At 45.6% G+C, this 22,610-nt stretch overlaps 1 protein-coding gene and 1 long non-coding RNA gene across 2 annotated transcripts; one reads left to right on the top strand and one right to left on the bottom strand.

Annotated features, from left to right (window-relative positions):
- Window positions 1-6,415: 6,415 nt before the first annotated feature.
- Window positions 6,416-10,705, bottom strand: FGF6 (fibroblast growth factor 6). The gene is made up of 3 exons (XM_027902275.1): window positions 10,346-10,705; window positions 9,335-9,438; window positions 6,416-7,477 (listed from the first exon to the last, which is right to left on the bottom strand). Exons 1-3 carry the CDS (start codon window positions 10,683-10,685, stop codon window positions 7,301-7,303), a joined length of 621 nt encoding a protein of 206 aa, XP_027758076.1. The 5' UTR covers window positions 10,686-10,705; the 3' UTR covers window positions 6,416-7,300.
- A 100-nt stretch (window positions 10,706-10,805) lies between these two features.
- On the top strand, window positions 10,806-14,546 carry LOC114067084. The gene is made up of 2 exons (XR_003573315.1): window positions 10,806-10,998; window positions 14,063-14,546. It is a non-coding gene; the product is annotated as an uncharacterized LOC114067084 (long non-coding RNA).
- The last annotated feature ends 8,064 nt before the right edge of the window (window positions 14,547-22,610 follow it).

Below are 22,610 nucleotides of genomic sequence, written 5' to 3'. Positions count from 1 at the left end.
GTATTGGAGGCACAGCAGCTCTTCATGTTGCTTTCTCAGCCTGCCACGACACTGGCGAGGAGGAGCTTGAATGTCCCGTTGTGCCCTGGATGCACAGGTTCATCAGCTGCTGGGACACTGATCCTGCACCTGGGCCCTGCTGATCTTTGGCCCTTTTCACAGCTGTCACAAGCTGGTGCCATGCCAGGGCTGGTTGAGAAACACATTCTCTTTCAAATAAGTCAAGCAGACTGTTGTTGCCATAATACTTTTTTTTTTTTTTAATAAATTCTTCTTTATTACCTTTTCCATTATCCCAAATGGACCTTCTTACACACCAGAGGCTGGTTAGTCCACCTGTCTGCCCTGAACATGACTGTGTCTCTTTGGCACTGGTGTCACTTCTTGACCCCTTGCTCCATGGTTGATTCACCCCCCCGCCCCAGTCCCCACTTCTGGTCAAAGAATGGAAATTAAGCATCATCATAGAATCACAGAGTGGTTTGGGTTGGGAGGGACCTTAGAGCTCATCTGTTTGCAACCCTGTGTCCATGGCAGGGACACCTTCCACCAGTCCAGGCTGCTCAGAGCCCCATCCAACCTGGCCTGGGACACTGCCAGGGATGGGGCAGCCACAGCTTCTCTGGGCAACCTGTGCCAGGGCCTGCCCACCCTCACAGGGAAGGATTTCTTCCCAATATCCAACCTAAACCTGTTCTCTGTCAGTTTGAAGCCATTTCCCCTTGCTGTGCTTTGCCCCTGTGGTGAATACAAGCTGGCTTGTCCCCTCACTGGATAACTGAGGCAGTTAAAGTGCTATTGATCTCCCTGAGTTATAATAACTTAACTCCCTTCCTTATGGTTTTGTGTTCTTTTGGTTTATTGCCTCTTCAATAAATTCGTGTTGGACCAGTGAGTCCTGGGCCCGGGTCACAGAGCAACCCCAGAAACAAAACAAACAGGCTCCAGTCACCTGGAATGACTCAGGAGGGATCAGTTATCAATTAATAAAAAGAAATAGATGCTCCTCTCCAAACAACCCTGGAACAAACATAATTATAAGCTCTGCTGTTTTATCCATCATCGCTGCTGATTGCTCGTTTGACGTAAGTTGGGATGGTCACACTGCCCCTGGAGGAGCTGTGAGCTCTGGGCCATGAAATCACAAGCCCATCATGAATTTGTGAATTGCAAACAGTCGATTTAGGGGACAAAAAAATTCCGTCCTAATAGAGGCACTTCGGTCCACACCCTGCCACAGAAAATATCCAACAGCAACATGCAGGCATGAGATTCAGGGCTGAATAAGAAGTTCAAATCTCATGATCCAAGGACACAGCTTGTTCAGCTCATCTGGACTTATTGGCCCCCTGGATTTTGGCCAAACACTTTTCAGCAGACTGTGGCTTCCAAAACAAACATGCTTTTGGATTGAGCTGGATGCAAAGCTTGGCTGGAGAGGGGGAAAAACAAAAGAAAAAAAAAAAAAAAGAAATCTCTGCTTGTGGCTGTAGACTTGGTTGTTTGTTTTTATGATTTTTTCTTTCCCCCCCCCCCCAGTGACAGCTATTTCCTCAGCCAGGATTGGCCACTTGCAGTGAACTGCAATTCTAGTTTGCATTACATATATTAAACCTGGAGATTCCCACACTGTTTGTCTGAGCTTCGGTGTCCTCCTCAGTTACCCAACAGCTGGAAGAGATTCTTATTTCCTCCTTTACTCTCAGGTTCTGACAAGGAATCCAAATGTTCTCTTGACTTCTGCTGAGTCACTGTGACTCCAAACATGAAGCACAAGAGCTTGCAGTTGGGTCATTTTTCCAAGGAGTAAAAAAACCCAAAAAACAAAAACACCAACAAAAAAAAACTAATGCAGAAGAGATTTGGAGCTGTTTATTTTCTTTTATAAGCGTATCTTAAATTAGATGTCAAATAGTGACCAGCACTCTTAAGTCTGAGAGGTCTTTAGATCCAAATGTCTGGAAAGGCACTGAATATCCTCTGCTCTCCTCAGGAACAGTGGGGTTGGGATTGGGCATTGCTAAGCTCCATGGGGACCAGACTGTTTCACAATATTTTAATTTGTTTGCAAATCACTTAATGCAATCCAGACAACTGCCTCACCCCATTGTCATGCTCTGCCTTAAATGAATGTCTGGCTGTTCCCTGGAGAGGCTGGAGGGGGAATCCCTGTGTCACACACTCTGCCATTCCTTGCCTTCTGGCTCTCTTTATGAAGAGCACTCCTTACTCCTCAGGAAGGAAGACTATCAATGCAGCCATTAAACAAAACATCTTGGGTTGCACTGGCAAAACCACACCCAAGAGCTTGGAGGAAGTGTTTATTTCCCTTCTGGGAGGCCACCTCTGACAACACGTCCAGTTTTGAGGTGCATTTGCAAGAGAGATTTAAGGAGGAGGAGGAGAAAGCCCAGACTGGTCATAGGATGGACAAGAAGAGGCTGCTGGAGTGGGGTTTGTTCATCCTGGAGGAGATGAGGGGGGCAAATCTGGCTGCAGTTACAGAACCCCTGTGGGAACCTTTTCCCAGAGGAAAAGCTCTTTCTCCTCCAGCTCCAAAATTGTACAGAATGGTAAAAATTCTCATTAGCCTCTCCCTAATATTGCCACTTTCCAGGCAAACATCTTCATCTCCAGAGCTATGAGGATGTATCTCAATCCAGGAGGTCCCAGGTGAGGCTGGTCAGGGCCACTAAGGTCAAATTAAATGAAATTTGATGTTTCCCGCCATAAATTTTATTGACCTACAAAGGAAATGAGTGAAAGCTGTGGAAAATCAAGATGCTTCCAGTTATCACTTTTCTGCTATACCTGTATAACTCCCCTGAAAGTTTCTTGCTTGTTGTGGTTTTGGAGCTGTTGTTTTGGGGTTTTGGATTTATGTTTCTTTGTTTGTGGTTTTTGTTTGGTTTTTTTTTTGTTGGTTGATGTTTTGTTTTGTTTTGTTTTGTTTTGTTTTGGGCTCTCTTTCTGAATTGGCAGCCTATTTTTTTTCCATTGAGGAAAGTCATGGCTACATTTTTTCGTGAAACCCTAGTACCTGCTGCTCTCCTGGAAAAACTGCCAGCTCAGTAGTTGGTGGAGAGGTGGGTGCCAGCACTGGCACTGATGCTGCCCTTTGCCCTGAATGTGGTTAATACAGAATCTCTGTAATCAAGGAAAAAAACCCAAATATTAAGAGGGATTGAGAGTCCAAACACTACCAAAAATGTATAAAATTTTATTTCAGGAATACATTACACTATTGTGCGCAGCACATACATATAAAAATAGAAGCAATTTCACAAACAACTGATTGGACAGTTTCATGTTTCTTGCAAATTTACAGTCTCATTTGTGAGTCCATATGGAGTCAGAATATGAGGTATATTTTCGTGAAAAGAAAGTAATCTGAGAACTTTGGCACCATTTGACTGTGCAAAATAAAACCTTGGAATTGAAGTAGTTAGTGAGGTATACAAATATTACTCTGCTTTTCCACCGTGTGCGTTGTCTGTGTCTCTGCAGGTTGGGGAAAAATACATTTATTTAAGAACATGACTCAGTTCTAACGGGGGTGGATTAGGTCTAAAATTGTTATGGGATTTGCCTAAGGAAGAAGAAACCTTGAAAACAGGCACCAACTCCACAGGAGAACCCCACGTGCAAAATCTGGACATCACAGGCTGGTGTGGGGCACTCACAGCCAGCGCTTTCAGAGCTCATACATAGCCCATGTCATGACTCCCACGAATGCACACTGAGATGAGAAGTGCTTTGCAGTGCCCAATTTGGCCCAGGTTTGGGAAATCCCTTCGTTTTGATGTGTTTTCTTTATGTAGTCACCCATCCATGACACTTTTCTTTGGAAGAAGGTTTTGTGCAAGGGTTTGCCAGGTGATGTTCACATTCACTCCACAGCCCCCTTATCATCTACATTATCAGGCTTTCAGATGGTTTGGGTTGTGCCAGTTTAACAGATTTATCCTGAGGTGTGCAAAAAGGAACTTTCCAGACCCTTCTCCGTGCCAATGGCCTAAGAAGGTGGAATTCAGCTGACCAAGCAGGAGGCACAACAGCATCAGGCCAGTTCTCAGGCGTAACTCAGCTGCATCACTTCTTGAACCCTGCTGCCATGAGCAGCCCCTGGGCTGCTGGCAGTGTGTCAAAGCATTCCTCAGCTCCTCTCTGGAAAGCAGACTTGCCTTCACTGCAGAAGCACCTCTGTCAAAGCATTTACCCAACTGGTCTGAAACTCCACAGGGCTTCAGTTCTGTGCTGTTTGTGCTGGAGGGGTTTCTTCCCACAGCTATCCCTCCTGACATATCATATTAGTCAGTATTCCTGGCACTGGGAGACCTTTTCTGATTGCAGCCTTGACTTCAGTGCTGATCTGGCTGTCACTGATGTGTAATAAGGTAAACATGCAGTACTGTAAAGAGGAACTCAGCAGAGTGACTGATGGGGCTTTCCAAACGCCCACCAAAACTGCATCTGTAAGGGCCTGCAGTTCCTAAGAACAATCTCAGTCCAGCAGGCTGTGTCTGCACAGATTTATAGCTCACAGAATCATTCATGTTGCAAAAGACCTCCAAGATCATCGAGTCCGTCCTTTGACCGATCCCTGCCCTGTTAACTGGACCAGAGCACTGAGTACCATGTCCACCAGTTTCCTGAGCAGCTCCAGGGATGGTGACTCCACCACCTCCCTGGGCAGCCCCTTCCAACGCCTGACCTCCCTTTCAGTGCAGAAATTCTTCCTCATGTCCAACCTGAAGCTCCCCTGGTGCAGCTTGAGGCCATTTCCTCGTCCTGACTTCTCATGACCTGGTCTGTGGTTTGTTCTCACCTTGACCAGTGTGTGCAAGACAGAGCCAGTGAGTCTGATTGTCACCTTTTGTGTCAGCTATCCTGCTGCTGGTCAGTACTGGCAACACTGAATTCCTCTAGGCTGCACTGGTTTAAGAGGGAACAGACTTCATCCTATCCTAAGAAGACTGATTTAAGCTGTAATCAGAAACAAACTTGTGTGTCAGAATTTGAACCACATTTCTCCGTCCATGTCCTCTTCCATCCTTCTTCAGACTTCATTTCCAAGACAGCTAGGAATACAACACCAGGATACACACCAGGTTGCCAGCTTATGCATTTCAGCACAGCTGCAGTCTTCCTATCTCTGCCTCTAGGGACCCTATGTGACTGTCTGACAGCCTCCAAACTTTCCTCTGACCCACTCTCCCCTCTCAGAACATCCTGATCTTTCACTGGAAATGCACATTTTTTCAAAGCAAACTGCTGTGCATGTTGTGGATGAACAAAGTGTGTCAGCTTGGCTTCTCCCTACATACTGCAAGACCAGAAAATGAAGAGTAACTCCTCTCCTTCCAAAGCATCCTCCAAAGCATCCCATTTGTGTCCTGTAAGCAGCATTCCCCTCTTCTTTTTCTCTTCATTTAAGCTGCGATCAGTTTAAAATCAGCACTTACATTTCAACCAAGTAAATTCAAGTATAAATCACACAAAAGATGCTGGAAAACTGCCTCTTGTTCACAGAACAATAGGAATGGTGGCTGCAGGTACATCCTTGTGGGTGTGTTCTGTGGGCCAAATCTCCTGCACCTATAAACTGATGGTCTCAGCAGGCTGATTTACTCCAAGTGAGGATCTGACCCTGACAGTGTTTTTCCTGCGTGTCAGAAGGCTCAAATTCATCACGAATAGACACCCCCTGCAAATAGAACGGCATGTCAAGGCTGGGCATAGCCCCGTTTGGGCCGGCCATGGGAGATAATCTTGCACTCAGATATCCCCTCCTGCAGCATCTATGCTGAAAATGCTCCTGCTCTGACACTGCACTGAATCCAGTTTCAAATTTAGGAGCAGGCCACCGCTGCAGGAATCCCAAGGCTTCTGGCAACCCACATTTATAGTGACTATTGACTCAGGGCATCTCAAAATACTCTTCCAAAGGCACAGGGAATGCAGCTCCCTCGGGGATCTGGAAAAAGGTTATGCCCCGTTTGTAGGGCTTCTGGGAGAGCTTTGGGGAGTATTTCACACAGCTCGCTGTGTTCTTCTTGAAACTGATGCTTTGCAAGCGACAGAAATCGGAATTACGGTGCAAATTCCTCTGTCCTAAGTTGGGAAGGTTTGGTGGCAGAGCCTCCTTCTTTCTCTGTCCTCCACACCTCGTGAGGTGTGATCGAGAGGAACCGAATATATTTAAGGCAGGGAATAGAAAATTCAAAACAGAGAAGTTTTCTAAAATAGCCCTTTGCTGGAAGCTTCCATGGATTTCTTACATTTTATAAAATGCATCCCGCAGGCCAGTTCTGGTTCTTTGAGGTTAACAAGGTTCAGCCTAAACGAAACACAGTGCCTTTAAATATTTATGTTCTTTTCTGTGTGTATGCATATAAAGGCACCTGGGCTTTGGGAGAGTGGGATGATTGATTCATTAAAATATATAATTACATAGATACACACACATCCCATGTCTATATATATACAAGTATTTATATTAAAGATGTGCACATCTATATTTGAGGTAAGTCTAAACCAAGCTCACAAAATGCCATTCAAAATCCTCAGCTCCAAATAAGTTTTGCATTTGGGACCCATCTGTGATCTATCCCGTGGCCCTCCCTGTGGGAAATTGATGGTAGGTCTTCATTTTTACCAGCCAGTCCATGTGAGGAGACTCTGGAGAATCCCTTCAGAGACAGAGGGGCTCTGGGGGTAAATGCTTTGCTTGTGTGGAAACAGTTGTGGAATTGGCACCTTAGTGATCAAAGCAGGCTGAGGACTTTCCAAGACAGGACAGAGCCTGTGGAAGGGGAGGTGCAGGCAGATATTCAGGTGGAGTGAACTGCCTGAAGCTCTGCTGAAGCAAAATCGTCTGGTGATTTGGCCCACAATATGTAAACAGCTCACTAGGAAAGGGTATTATCTGAGGTAAATAATATTATTTAGTAAATAACCTAGGATTGATTAGATGGTTGCCCACAGCCATTCCAAATACTTCTTCTGTGTACTTTTTTCTTCCAAATCCTTTGCACTCCAGCTTGCTTTTTTTTCCTCTGTACAGCACCAAAGGAGGCAAACAGCCACGTAAAATTCGTACAGAGTAGAAGAGAAGCAGCATCATATTACATATGCTAAGTGATGAATCTAGTACAAATATCTTTATCCAAATATACACATACATATATAGATATTTTTTTTTTCCAATGACCAGTATAAATACTACTTTACCTGGGAGGTTATTCCCCATGTGCAAAACGAAACAGTTTTTTTTCCCTGGGATTTAATCTTCTCGTGTTCATATTCGGGGTAAGAAGTGGGTCACTGTCATGGCAGGAGAGACCTTGTTTCCTCTCTTCACTCTGCCGTGTTTGCTGAGGGCTATGTAAGCACCACGGTAAGCCTTCGACTCATAGGCATTGTAGTTATTGGGCAGCAAGGTTTCCTTGAATTTACACTCATCCTGGAAGACAGCCTGAAGAACAGTGAGGGGAGGGGGGTGGGAGAACAAAGCAAGCACAATAAATGCTTCACAGAAGCCCAGGTCATTTTTCTCGCTCAGGTTTTTACAGGAGGGGCTCGTTGCAGCGAGCAACAGGTGGTGCCTCGGCGGCTGCATCCAACAATAAATCTGCCTCCTCGGTGCTAATTTGGTGTCAGATGAACTCTGATGCCACCTGTCCACAGAATGGACTGTGCACTTCCTGCAGCAGATCCAGTTCATTCATTCTAAATGATGGATTTCTTCATTTTATTTGTGAGGAAAGATTTCTGCCAGCATCACGCCTTTTCGCAGCTTTATTTAATACCTCCCCTCTGCCAGAAGTCCTGCCATTTACAAAAAAACTACATGCTGGAGGTCAAAAACCCTTCATTTCTCTTTACAGTGTCCAGGGGGAACTGCTTGCTCAGATAAGAGATTTGATTAGCAATAAATCTTTCCTGAGATAAATCATTAGTGATATTTAACTATGCAGGGGGTTCTAAGCTGGGAAAACAGTTCTGTTTTTCTCCACGTTACATCATGTAAATTCAGGGAGAGAGAGTTATCTGGGAGAGGGGGATGCAAGGGCAAGAAGGAGAGAAATGCAGAGGAAATTAAAAGAGGCAGAATAAATCTCTGCCTTCAAATGTCTGGCACGTGAGATTTGGACACCTGTGCGATAAAACCATTCAAACATCTCTTCCAGCTTTTAAAAGTGTCTTTGAAGATAAACAAAACTGGATGGAAACTGGGGGGCTGAGGGGGAAAGTCAGAGGGAGTTCTGAAGCCAGACCCTGCATTTCTTCAGGGAGACTCAGTCAAGCAAAACAGTTGGGTTTGTGGCACTTTTTAGGTGCTGGTGGTCAGACAGGACTGAAAGAATATTCCTGGGGTGGAACCTCAAAATGTCCCTTATGGATGTGAGAAGGAATCAGTCAGGTTAGTAATGTCTGTGGGGCTCTGGGTCCTTCACAACAACTGGCATTTTATTAAGCAACTGAAATACTTTGTGGAAATCACAGCTGTTCCAAAGGAGAGGACTCTGCTGTTCCCTGGCAGAAGGGATCAGTGCTGTTCATCACTTTGAGGTGGGCTGCTTTTGCCTCTTGCCCAGAGCCAGCCTCTTCCAAACACACTTCCTAACAAGCACTTTTACTGCTGAATGCCCTGGAGATGTCTTGCTCAGACCTCAGAAATTAAATTGCATTTTGATGGCAAATCATCCCAATGAGGGTGACGGTGATGCTGTTTCAGTCTGATTTTCATTCCATTCTTAATAGCCATTATTTTCTCAACCTTTGCAACTGATCTCACAAAGCTGATCATTAAAATAACCCCAGCCACATACACTGACCTTGTAGGGTAGAGTTCCTATTTATTCTCCATGCTGGGGTTGTTTTTGGGAGGGGGAAGCACGTGGTCATTATTTTACTAATAGCTCTAATTGTACCTCTCCTACACACAGTGCAATGCAAAAGGGAATCAGCAGGGCTCAGTTCCACCAGAATGTGTTTGCAGCACTGAGACCTTAGAAGAAGCCACTTAATTAATCTGTCCTATTTGCAGAATACATTCATTTTCCCAGGGGGGTCCCTGTACAGTCTTATTGGGGAGCTTTAAAATCCTGGACTTTTGACAGCACTAAATAACACTGATGACACCAGGCTGGGCACCCTCCCTGTAGCTGAGAGGCTGTTTTCTCTGCTTGTGATCACAGGTTTCCATGTGGAAAAAACCCAAACCAAACCCAAACCAAACCAAACAGAACACTAAGCCAAACGTAACCACTCTAAAACCTTTGCAGTCTTTGTTCAAACCTTGAAAAAGAGTATTTGCACTGGTACTCACCGTTCCATACAACCTCCCCTTGCTGTTCATGGCGATGAAGAGAGCACTTTTCACCCCGAGCAGGCTGACAACCCCTCTTTCTACAGTGGAGATCTCAAAGAGACCTGAAGAACAAGACATTCAGCAGAAGTGTTATCACAGAATCTGGAGCTAATCCAAGGCAGTTCAGATATCATTTATTTATTTATTTTAAAACCCTAAGGAACTTGTCATATTTTCTCTATTAGAGTTATCTCCCTAGTCTAGATGCACACAGAGAAGATCTTGCATTTTCCCACATGCCATAGGATTTGAAAACAGTTACTCTGGAACCACAGTCACACACTGTATAATCCCTTTGCTCTGTCTGACTCTTGATCTGCCAGACTCTTGGGCTGTCTCATAAGTAAATTATTCTTATCTAAGACACTATACTTCCAGAGGGTTTGTTATCAGCTTTAGAGGAGCGTGGCTTACAATTCTGAAGTCCCACATGACATCTTAGCTGCAAAAGATTTTAGCAACTGCCCTCTGCAGGAAATTCAGATCCATATGACTATTTCTTTATTCTTACAGCTACAGAACAGCACCCACAAGAAGGAGTAAACCAGGAACAGCAATCCCCTCCCGTGGGACACACCGAGAGTCCCAAAAGTAACAGCTGAGGTTCAAAAACCACGCTTTGGCACTCGGAACAGAGCGACGACCTCCCAGATTCGAAAGGCAAATGAGAAGGTGAGGAGTGAGAAAGTGCAGCAGAAGAATCAGTTTTCAACCTGTTTCTCTTTTTTTTTTTTTTTTTTTCCCTCATTCATGCAGCAAGGCAGAGTAAAAAAAAAATCCCACCTAAATTTGTCCAAGCATTTGTGCCACATTTCAGCCCAAAGGGTCCTGATGCTTACTGATCCCAGAGACTTTCAAAAGGCAACAGGTTAATAGCACCAAGTAATAACATTTGCATTTCTGCGAAGGGTAATTACTAGAGTTCACAGCAATTAAGTGACATCTATTTCAGTTGGGGATGCAACTCACTGTATTGGTTTTCATTGTGAACTCCGCTTATCCTTCCGTCTGGGAGGATTTGAAGGTGAAACCCGATGCCCACGTTGCAGTAAAGCCTCCGCTGCCTCTTGATTCCTAGCAAATAGTCACTCTCCCAGTTCACATCTGACTTCTCCCCTGACATCCCAGCAATGGACCTGGACAGCAGAGACTGCCATCCTCTCTCCAGCCACGTGCCATTAGTTCTGCTTACAACGGGGTGTGCGGAAGCAATCCCGGCCAGGAAGCCCAGGAGGACGAAGGCAGGGACCGTGCGGTGAGCGCCGGCTTCGCAGGGCATAGTGATGAGCAGTCTCGGTGCAGTGGCCATCCGGTTCACCTCCTGGGCACGTGGTCAGCACTAATGGCCCTAAAAATACCGCCCTTCTTGTTTTTCTCCCTTCAGCATGGCGGCAGAGGCTTATTTTTGGAAGGCAAACAGAGATGGCTGACCTGAAACTAAAGCCTGAGAGCAGTCGGGTTGGGAGCAGAGACAGGCCAGCAGGGCTCCAGCTGGTGGGGACCATGTTTTGTAGCTCCTGCTCCCCAGCGGGCAGCCTGGGTTATATTTGATTGAGCCATCTTTATAGTGCAGAGGCTGTCCCTCCCCACATCATCACTCTGACATCAACAGCTTGCCAAAGGTAAGGCTGCCACGGCTGTAACACTAACCTGCCGCCCTCCCCGGCTGGCCGAGCTCTGATGAACGCTGTCACCCAAGACTGGAGGCAGCAGTGGGATTTCATTGGCTGTGGGAAGTGAAGGAGTCAAATTGGCCGGCTAGCCAGAAGCCTCACAGCTTCCTTATTTAGAGGAGAAGGTGTAAAAACAGCTGTGGACCTCACCAGTGAGCAATGACAAGTTTGCAGCCACTTCCTTGGTGGCACGATCGCCAGGCATCCCAGGATTGGGGGGTGATTGGCTCGAGGGGCCACTGCTCTTTTTGTACACACCCAGCAAACCCAGGGCATCTCTTCCTAAGTGATCCATGAGGAATTAGGCAATGTGTTAAAGAAGAGGGAAAAGGGGAAATGGCCACAGCTCCCTTTTGTTTCACTCTCTCCTTTCCCCAAGCCCAAATACTCACTTTTTTTTTTTTTTTAATAACATATGGCCATCTTAATTTGTCTCCCCTTCCATCCGTCTCACCTGTTTCCCCTCATTCTGCCCTGATGCTGTTCCAGCTTCTTTGGGGCTAGACAGATTAGTCTTTTTAAATTAGTTTCACAGGACTTATTAAGGTATTAGTTGGAGGAAAACAGCTGAGATTTGTGCAAATATTTTTGCCAATATGACTATCAGCTTTTCCCAGCAGAGAACCTGCTTTTTCTGTGTCATTTGAGATGCCTGCATGTTAAGGAGGAGAGTACCTGGAAGGGTAACTGAACTGAGCACACCCAGCGTGACAGTCTCACATTAGGAGCAGTGTAATATGAGGCCTGAGCCACTGCAAACCCTTCAGCACAAGAACCCTGAGTGAAGAAGGGGAGCCCATGGCAGCCCTGAGGATCATCCAAGTCCAGCTCCTGGCCCTGCACAGAACAGCCCCAACAATCCCACCCCGTGCCTGAGAGCACTGCCCAAACGCTCCCCGGAGTCTGCCAGGCTTGGGGCTGTGACCAAAGCAATCAGACCTTCTTTCTGCCTTTTGCTCACAAGGAAAGCCTTCAAATCTTTTGCTCATCCTACTTCATCTCAAGATTTTTTCACCTATGCAAAATGCATGTGTAGCACAAAATGGCAGCACAAAAAAAAAAAAAAAAAAAAAGAGGATAAATTCTGGCAAGTCTGTGGGATGCATTGCTTTGGTTTTTAGTCGGCCCAGCTGCCAAGAGACTGCTGAGGGCCGTGGTGGAGCAGGGGACAGCGTTGCTCTGGTGGTTTTCTGCTGAGCAAGCAGATGTGGCAGCATTCTGTATGGAAAGGATGGCCAGAACACTTGCAAGAATCAGGACTTCTCCTGCCCAGACCTGAAAACCAAACCAAACAGCTAAAAATTGTGATTTCACTGGGACACCTGGCCCTTATAAGAGGAGGAGTCTTGGTATCTGGCCTGAGACCAAGTGGTGTGCAGCTGGGAGATAAAGTGAATACCGCAGTCTTGTGCTGCTCAGCAATTCTGCATTGGAGCTGAAACGAGTCTGGAGCCATCCTGGAGTCAGATCTGTGGCCAGCAGTTTGCTGAGTTTCTGTGTATTGGCATATGAAGATGAATTGCAGTGCAAATCCTGGAGCTTCTCATTCAACCAGGCAAGCCTTGTTTCCTCCAGGAGATGTCTCATTCTCAAACTTGTGCTCTTGGCCCATGAAGTGGCTGTTTCCAGAAAATACTCTGTTATCTTTTGATTTTCAGACAGCACGTTGTCCTGGATTTATGTGCCTTCATGGAGGGCATCAAGGGAGACACCCATGGCATCTGCAGTGAAAGAAACTCTCCAAAACCTCAACAATGGTAAAAATTTACCTCGGCCATCAACCTCCGCTTCCTGGAAATCTTAAGACCCAGGATGACAGTGCTTACTGCCTAATTCAAGCAGCAAGTTTTCATTGTAAGTATTTTAGTACAATATTAAAATAATCTCCTTTGGAACACAGCAGCAAGGATCCACTTTCAGAGAGTCTAAGAAAAGTCCTGTAGCTGAGCAGTAACACGACACAGATGCAGAGCACGTCTTTCAAAAAAATGCGTGATGACTGAGGGTCCCAAGCTCCATTTTCAAATCTCCTGAAAGTCTCTCTCCCTATTTTAAGGCCTGGAAAGGGCAATCCCTCATTCAGAAGGGCAGACTGAAATCGTTCCCCTCGCCTGTGAAGCCCCAGGCTGGTGGTGGACCGAGGAGAAAGGAGATTTCCAGGTGGCAAATCTGCCTGTTGTGGCAGGGCAAGTGTTGCAGACTCTGGACAAGCTGCATGAAACTCTGCAAGCCCAAGAATGGCCACGGGGCCCCATCAGACCACCTTTAGGCTAGTGGGGTTTATTGGCCAGCATGTAGAGATTTGTAACACAGACAGTGGGACTATTATGAATGAAATATGGATCACAGGATGGAAGCAGCAGAAAAAAATAATCACAGAATGTGCTGAGTTGGAAGGGACCTGCAAGGATCATCGAGTCCAGCCCTCAGCCCTGCACAGGACCATCCCCAAGAGTCACACCATGGGACTGAGAGCATCAAATACAGCCAAGGTTGCAGGGCTGGGCTGTCCTGACACCCAAGGACCCACCAATAGCCATGAAACTGGTTAACCCTCAGGAATGTGGTGTTGGCATCAAGACTAATTTGGATAGGGCCACAGCATAGGTGATCAGTCAGCACCAGATCTGGGCCCTGGTAGCAGGAGGGTGACAAAAAGGGGTGCAGCACAATGAATTTGTTATTTCTCTTCCCATTATCCAAAAGAGAGGCGGATTTTTTGTCTTCCCCTGAGATTTCACACACTACAGGCAGGCACAAATCACAGAACAGCTTCCAGCTATTTTCTTTTTTTGGAGGGGAAGTGGGAGAAAGGATCTACTCCCAAAGGAAACTGTGGAAGGTTTAGGACTAGGGAGATTCTAGCTTCCTTGGGGAAAAAAAAAAAATCTTGGTTTACTGCTTATTCATTCTAAATTTACTTTCTGAAGAGGGACTGTCAAGCACAGATCCAGTCAAACACCCCCATCTTTGCCTCCTGAGGTGGCCGTGGCTGTCTCTCCGTGTCTCACAGGAGCTGGAATGACTGTCAGAAGACACAGTGGTGACTCCACGGAGAACCTGTGGCTTCCCAACTGCTGCTGTGCCCACCAGCCCACGCTGCTTCTCTCATCACCCCCTCAGCTGTTCCCACTCCGCAGGGACAGGCAGCCCAAGGGTAAAAGGCTGAGCTGGAAAAAGCAGAAGTGACAGCCCCCAGCCCCCACAGGGACCTGCCTGGTGTTATTTGTTCGGAGAGGGGAATGACATGATGCATGTTTAATTTGGGTTTAGCTCGGTCACGTGGATGGTTTTCTCGTTACAGCAGGAACTGGGGTGCTAAATGCCACTTTTAAGTAACATAATGAATAGGAAAGTAAAAAACACTGGGTTTTATTGCTGTTGGTGATGAGATTTTGTTCATGAGATCTTGTGGTGATTCCTGGCTGTGGAAACTATTCAGATTAAATGATGTAATCCAGTACAGATGACTAAAGGCAATTTCTGCCATTTTCCAGCTAAATTCCTTGTGTTGTGTATCATTAGCTCAGTTGAGGACTTTCTTTGCCTATCAGTTCTTCATCTGTTGGTCTGGATCCTTCCTCATGTTTTGAAGGGGAATTCTGAAACCTTTTTTGCAGTCATCTGAGCTTTTCCCTATTTTTTTCCAAGTTTTTTTTTTTTTTTTTTTTTTCCCTGCATGGTGGGCAACACTTGAAGGTTTAAAGCTTGCAATTCATTTTTTGACAGCAGCTGTGGCTTGTAGTCTAATTTCTGTGGAAAGGATCCTGTTTTTGAAATCTCCTCCTGTCCTCTTCTCCCACCCTTTTCCCATTCCCCTTGCTGTGCTGCTGGGAGAGGAGCAGGTGGTAATATGCTGGCAGTCACGGAGCCCAGGAACTCACACAGCTCATTCCCTGCTAGTTGTGCTTTTCAGAGGGAGCTGAAACACTCCCAGGACTCTGCCCCCTTCCCTGACAAGGTCTGTGTTTCACATGGCCTTGGTTAGAAGGTGCCTTAAAGATCACCTCACGCTGCAGATTGATGAACTGGCCTGACCTAAGGAAAGAAAGGCACATGTAGGAGGTAGGAGGAGCATTAAGGAGAAGAGGGTGTAAAACAAGCAGTTAGTGAACCTCTTTTTGATGTGAGATGAAGGAGATGAGGCAGCCTCTATCTCAGTGGTGTAACAGGATTAGTAAAGAAATTATGAAAAGTAATGTGGAAAGAGGTAAAATATGGCATTAGAAAAGTGGAACTGAACTCTGTTCGTTCTATGAGACCTGGGCTATTGGCAGGAATAATGTATTCCCAGGGCTAAGGCTTTGCATTTGTTAATGGCAGACTGCATGAGAGCCCTGTCAACCCGTCCCTCCACCTTGCCAGGGCTGGATGCCAGCCCTACCCTCTTTGGATCAGCCTTTCCTACAATTGATTGTTCCCAGCTGCCAACTTGTGGAGTCAGGGAAATTAAACTAACCTGGTGCTGGTTGTGGATTCTTCCTCAAATGCCTACTCCACTCCTGCAGCACGCTGTTTCCAACTCCCCAGATTATTATTCGTTGTGATTTTCTGCCATGTGGGCATCACTCAGAGTACCCAGAGTAAAAAAGCAGTATTAAAAAAGCAGGTTGGGTTTCTGCCAGAAAAGACCTTATTCTTTAACTTGATCTTTTTAACTCCCACTTTTTTATATGTGTGCATGATTCTAGCTCACAGAATATTCTGGGTTGGAAGGGACCCACAAGGATCATCGAGTCCAGCTCTGAAGTGAATGGCTGGTTTGCTGCTAATCCATCACCATACAACACACTGAAACCCACTGTAGCTTCCCCCCAAAGCACAGCCCAGAGATTTTCAACCAACCAGTTTTAATATTGATTGCTCTGATCATTGCATAATATTTTAAAGCCTGCAAGTTCCATTTCCAGAAAGGGCCTTGATATTTCTTCATCGGGAACCACGGCACAAGGTATTTGTTGTGATGGTTTTTAACATGTGGAAGATCAAGATCAGATTCCTAAAATATTCAGAAAACCAGTTATAGCTTTAACAGTGACTGTGGTTAAATATAAAACCCAAGTAATTCGTTCTATTAAAAAGCCCAAGTCTTATTTTTATCGAGTGTTGTTATGAGGACATGTTCTAAATCAGCCTAAGGCTCTTGCAGCTACAAGACCTGTACTTCTGCCATTTTTTAACAGCCCAGTTAAGCTGGTGCAGCTTCTTGTGCATGTTGTTAGTACAGAATTCTCCCTCTGACACTGCCCAGATCTGACAGACTCCAGAAGATTAAACATCTGAGGAATACAGGCGAAGAAAATGCAAGAGCTGAATAATGTCGTTGAGTTTATTCTTCCCCTGCAAAGGTGAGTCTCATTTGGACAGGGTCAGGTTGTGATGGGCACACAGGACTAAGAAATAAACCCATAGATTTTATGCATTCATGTCACACTTCCCTTGCCATCCCTCCCCACACTGCCCTGTGCTACTCCACAGGCACGGGCCCAGTTAAAGATCCCGCTGCCCATGATGAAATGCAAGCATTCCAAGCATCCTCTGACCACAGTGTGTATCCCATGCAGGATTAGAGAGCAGTTTGCCTGATGCTCACTGGACAGGCGGGATGGAGCAGGGTCAAGGCAAGCATGTGGCAGAGCCCTGAAATTCCCTTTTTGATCAAGCAGGCAGTGAGCACATGTTGGCTCACCCTGGAATGTGTGCTCAGCTTGCTTTAGTGGAGTTTCAGCACTGACCTTTTGCTGCATTCCTCCAGCAGCAGTAAAATGGTCCTGCTTAAGTAAACTGACATGTACCACGTGCAAAGCCAGCTGTCTTCTCCAGCCCACCATTTCTCCTACTGTTACAGAAAGCCTGGAGGCCTGGCAATGCCATCATTTAATGTGTAACAACCTCCCATGAAAATAACTTTGTGAAAATTAATTGTGCTCGTGGCACGATAAAGTCCACCCTGAGAAACCAGAACTGGCCACAGGGGTGCATGCCAATAGGTCCTGGATTGTTGTGCTTTATTACTGTCTGGGTGACACAAATACAGGAAGCACCAGCTCCAGCTCGATCCATCCTTACCTCTCTTTGATTGCTCTGTGTTTTCCATTTCCCTTAGTTTTTCTAAGGGTCTGGCAGGTCTGGTTTCCACTATAAAACTGTACAACTCCACTGCAAAAATCAAGATGGACTCTGCAGCAAGCAGGTGACCCAGCAGGCAGTTATCACTCGGCAGGATGCCCCTTTAAAGAGCTATTTGTGATATCAAGCGCTGCCATCAGTGAGAGCAGACCCCGGGGACACAGCCAGATTGTGCCCCAGTTCAGTGTCATTGCACTGCATGCAGACCAAGGCTTTCCCAGACAGCCTGCAATTCCAAATACCCCTATTTCTGAGATGCACTGAACTCCAGACACTCAGGGCTGGCTCTCAGACACTGCTGAATGTCTCCCATCTGAAAGCCAACCTGCTTTAGTTTGGGTACTCAAAATGAAGCCATTGCTTGGTGTTTGGAAAGCTCTTTCCTTTATGTGCATGGCCTGAGCTTCCCAAAAGTCACAACTGAAAGCATCTTTCTCCATTAAAAAAAAAAAAAAAAATCAAGTAGAAAATACAAAAAAGACATGGATCCATCATGTATTGCATACAGCCTGCACTGCCAAATTCTTGATGCCTTTGTCCTAGAATCATAGAGTCATTTGGGTTGGAAGTGACCTTTAAAGGCCATCCAGCCCAACCCCCTGCAATGAGCAGGGACATCTTCAACAGATCAGGTTGCTCAGAGCCCTGGTCAGCCTGACCTTGAATGTTTCTAGTGATGGGGCATCCACCACCTCTCTGGGCAACCCGTTTCACCACCCTCATTGCAAAAAACGTTCTCCTTTTATCTACTGTCAGTTGACCCTTCTTTATTTTAAACCACGACCCCTTGTCCTGCCACAACAGGTCCTGCTGAGGAGTTTGTCCCCCTCTTCCTTATAGACCCCCTTTGAGAACTGAAAGGTCCCCTGGAGCCTTTTTTTTCTTCAGGCTGAACAACCCTGATTTTCTCAGCCTTTCCTCCCAGCAGAGCTGCTCCATCCTCTGACCATCCTGGTGTCCCTGCTCTGGACTCTCCAACAGATCCTGTGCTGGGGGCCTGAGGGGCCCCCCCATCACAACAACCAGGATGTGCCAACCCCCCTGGTGGGTCTCACCCCCAGACAAGGGGGCAGATTGTCCTCATCAATAAATACCTACTTGTGCAAAATAATTATGGGCAGAAGAAAAACTAGAAAATACTGCTGTCCTCTTCTAGCAAAAGATCCCCCACTGTAAACCACAGTAAGATATAGCTGTGGTAGTCAGATATAAATGTGGCGTACACAGACAAAGAATCAGCATGACTGAAAGCCTCTTCTTCCAAACTCTATATATGAATACCCTTAATGAGTTCTGCACACCCCAAAGATTCTCTTTTTGTTTTTAATTAACGTGATCCCTTTAATTACAATATAGGTGTGAGATCATGCTATCACAGAAATGTTGGTTGGTAGGGAACTCTGGAAGTCATCTAGTCCAAACTCCCACTTGCATTAGGACTCCTGCCAGCCCTAGGAAAGATCAGGCATGGCTGACCTTCATGCTGTATTTCCAGCAGTAGAGAGACAGCCATCTAACTTAACATATGATGATTACTATAGGGCTAAGAATAATTCTCTGACTGGGTTTGAATACACTGGATGGTACCTGTTGCAAAGACCTTTAGCAGTGGATTTTCCTCTTTTTGTTTTTCTTTTTTTTTTTCTTTTTTTTTTTTTGTCTTTCACAAAATCATTTAGGCTGAAAAAGACCTTTAAAGATCATGGACACCAAACACCAACACTGCCAAGTCCACCACTAATCCATGCCCCTGAGCACCACACCCACATGTCTTTCTAAATCCCTCCAGGGATGGTGACTCCACCACTTCCCTGGGCAACTGTGTCCATCTAAACCTTCCCCTAGCACAACTTGAGGCCTTTTCCTCTGTTCCTATCACTTATTCCTTGGGAAAAGAGACCAATCCCCACCTCTTCTCAGGTAGTGGTAGAGAGTGACAAGGTCTCTCTTCAGTGCTGACAACAAAACCTCTCCAGTCTGCTGCCTGTCTCCTGCATGACTTGTCAACAGTGTATTTTTCAGCCTCTTGAACGCTTCCATTTTTCAATCAATTTAGCAGAATAAACTGTTTGATGCAGTGGTAGGCTTTCTAAAGGGACTAGATAATTTGAAACACAGAGCCTTTGACTTTGCTGGGTGTTGGGCACTTCAGGGCGAGGCAGCTAATTTCCATTAAGGATACAATCCTTTCATCTCAAGCTTTGCCTTCCGTGTCGTGGTCACTCAGAAAGATGCCAAGGGTGTATTTTTATCTGCAAGTTCACATTTCTCAGCAGGAAGGCTCCACAAGGAGAGCTGAGGAGCACTAATGCAGGAGTGGTGTGGACCATTTTCCATGTGGCAACATCAGCTTGCAAGACTTGCCTGTAATTTACGGACTGCTTGGAAGAGAGAACCACTTCCATGGGCAGGGAGGATTGCCCAAAACGGCTAAAAACACATCCAAGATAACAACTGGTGGTCAGGCAGCGGTTTGCAAACAACCACTCAACAGAAGGACTCACATCCTCCTGTGTAGCTGCTCAAGCTTGAGGCCAAGCTCCTGCCAGTGACCCACTGCAAATCCCATCTTTTATGGTGAGGGAGGAGAGGTTCATTCCTCAAAAAAGGAGGCTGGGCTGGCTCATGCTGGTGGGATTTCCGCTGCGGGAACAGGCCCAGAGGACACTGATAAGGAGGATGAGGAGGGGCGGAAGGAAGCAGGGCCTGTTTGTGGAGCGCTGCTATTTCTGCCGGGGTTTAAAACCATCCTTTGGAGCCAAGCTGAAACGAGTCACTATAAATGACTTGCAAGAGTGAGCACAGAGCATTTTGGAGGATTATAATTTATGCCAGGCAGGAGCTGTTATGGCTCAGTTTTGTGAACTTAAAATATTTCTGGGAGACAACCAAGCCAGTTTCAACTCTGGTGACTTCCCAGTCCAAGACATTCCTAATGTGACATGTACAGGGTCTGTTCCTGCCTGGGGGTGAGGGCCTGGAACTCCTATTGGAACTCCAAGATGCCCTGGTGACATCTGGCACTGTTAAGAGCAGCCTGGGCTAGTGGGAGGTGTCCCTGCCCATGGCAGGGGGTTGGAACTGGATGATCTTCCAGGTCCCTGCCAAGCCAGGCCTTTCTATGATTCCATGGTTCTCTATAATGATGGTTGATAGGTCCTCCTAAGCAATGGAATGCTTTGGACATGACACTTGTTGGGGGACCTTACAGAACAAGGCAGAGCTTGCAAGACTGACTTCACATCTTAATCTGACTTGTTTCAATGGCTTTTCTCTTTTGGAGTCTTTATTATAATGGATAAACTCTGTTTTTTGCCCTTTGCAGTTTATTCTGAGGTGGGAATTGGAAACAAGGAACTATGAGCCACCTTTCTTTACCCAGAATCTGGCCTAACCTCCAAGAAATAGCTTTCAAAAGAGCTTTACAGGTTTCTTAGGGGTTTCTCTATACCTTAAAATCATCAGGACAACCTGTAACATGTGCAGAGAAAGAAGTTAGCCCATTCCAAATGGGAATTAAGATGCAATTTCTATGCCCACCTCAGAAGCCGTGAGCCTGCCACCCACGCTGAGCCTGCAGTCACCACTGGAAGTACTTGGTACCGAAGCACAGGAGTGAAAATGTTTCCAAGAACTGAAATGTTTTGCTTCTAAATATTCAAAGATGCATTTTCATTTCAAGAGTAACAAGCACATAAGACAACTGGCTGTGTCTGAGCTCACTCAGATTTGGTAACCTTAGGCTGCCTTTGTTTGTCCTCGTGCATAAGAATATATTCTCCTAATTCTGTAGCCCCATGGGACCACAGTCCTGTGGTTGCTACTACTGACCTCTACCACATCCAGTATCCAGCATGAAGTAATAAATGTATTTTTGTGCGGTCCTGATGGTCTGCCCTGATGCCTCCACGAGGCAAAGATACAAGCAGAAGGCAGGCATCTCTTTACACTGCTGACCTGGTGAGAATAGCAGCAAATAGCTCTATATTTTTGGATATAGCACAGGCAAGAAATAAAAGAAAGTGAGGCCTGCAAGGACTAATGCTCAAAATACCATGCAAGCATAAATTAAACTTTCCTCCAACGGGGGGAAAATGAGATACAGAAGAAATAAACTGATCAACTTTTAAGCTCTCAGAAATCACAGAACTGGGTTAGAATGTGAGATCTCAGTCCTAACTGAGATGGAACCAGGTGTTCTTTAAAGTCCCTTCCACCCAAACCATGATAATTTCCTGCTTTACACTGTACCCCTTCTTCCATAATCACCTTCCATGGCTTCACTCACCTCTGATACAACAGGAAAAGTTATAAAATATTATGCCTTTGACAAATCAAGACTCTTGGCAATTTTTCTCCCCTTGCAACAACCTCGGCTCAGACTCTGCAAAGGGCACCTGCAGTTTGCAACAGTCACCTCGAGCAGGTTAAAAAAGCTGAACAGCAGCATTTGCTCCTCACTCCTCCCAGTGGCAAGAATTTTTTTATTCAATACGGGCCATGCCTGCAATTTTGCACGGCATTTTCAAGGCATTAAACCCTGTCATCCTTCCAAGGAATAGTGCACTGCACATACAAATAGAAAACCTCATGCCCATTAAGTCACTTTCCTCTTAATCCTGAACAGCTTTTCATGACCCAAACAGGGTTTCTGAAGTGGCTTTACACCAGAAATTGCAGCCTGCATGTTCCAGTTGCTGGGTACACATCAAACAGAAAGTACAGTTTAGGTGATCCCATCTCTGTTTGGTTTTTTGTTTGGTTTTTTTTTGTGGAGTTTGTTTGTTTTGTTTTGTTTTAAAAGGCAGCTAAAAATCTGCTGTTCCCACCTCTCACTTCCTTAGGAATAGATATGAAAAATGGGAATAATAAATGTCGTGTCAAGGATCCTTCCAACAAAGATTCCCCCTCTGGCAGGACAATTCATCATTTCCAAGGGTCAGAATTCAAGCAGAACTAATAATTTTCCCGTACCATTCCTACCACTCTGAGTTTCCAAAACCTCATCCCTAGAGCTTGTTTGCTCTTTTTAGTACCAAAGACCAACCGCTGACAAGTTTTGCTGCAACCTGCTGAGGTGTGAAAACATACATTCAAAAATTAAAAGGCAAAGAGCTTAACTATTTTCTTAGGAATCAGCAGCAGTTTCATCAAGGTGCAACTAAATTAGATGGTGTCTCCCTGCTTTGACAAAGGAATGGGCATCATTTTTGTTAACAAATATATAAGCAAGATATTTGCTCAAGGACTGTTGGTGTTCCACAGGCTCCTTCCTGGTGGATGTGCTGACCGGGGGGAAAAAAAACAAAACCAAAAATATGTTAACACAGACCTTTACCACAACACAGATAAGTCTTAGGGCTTATAAAAAAGGATACTTCTGCCACCACACCTTTCCCAAGCAGAACAGTGTTAGAGCACTTGCTTTTCTG

The sequence above is a fragment of the Empidonax traillii genome, unplaced genomic scaffold, assembly GCF_003031625.1.
Source record: "Empidonax traillii isolate 1590-97213 ecotype Southwest subspecies unplaced genomic scaffold, ASM303162v1 scaffold859:size262776, whole genome shotgun sequence".
Lineage (NCBI taxonomy): Eukaryota > Metazoa > Chordata > Aves > Passeriformes > Tyrannidae > Empidonax > Empidonax traillii.
The sequence above is the reverse complement of the archived record's forward strand: the minus strand, read 5'-3'. Positions and strand labels throughout refer to the sequence as shown.

Coding starts and splice junctions, on each gene's coding strand:
- FGF6 (XM_027902275.1), bottom strand. CDS start 10,685: ATGGCCACTGCACCGAGACTGCTCATCACTATGCCCTGCGAAGCCGGC. Junction 9,439..10,345: donor TCACAATGAAAACCAATACA/GTGAGTTGCATC, acceptor CTTGTTCTTCAG/GTCTCTTTGAGATCTCCACT. Junction 7,478..9,334: donor AGGGGAGGTTGTATGGAACG/GTGAGTACCAGT, acceptor ACTGTTCTTCAG/GCTGTCTTCCAGGATGAGTG.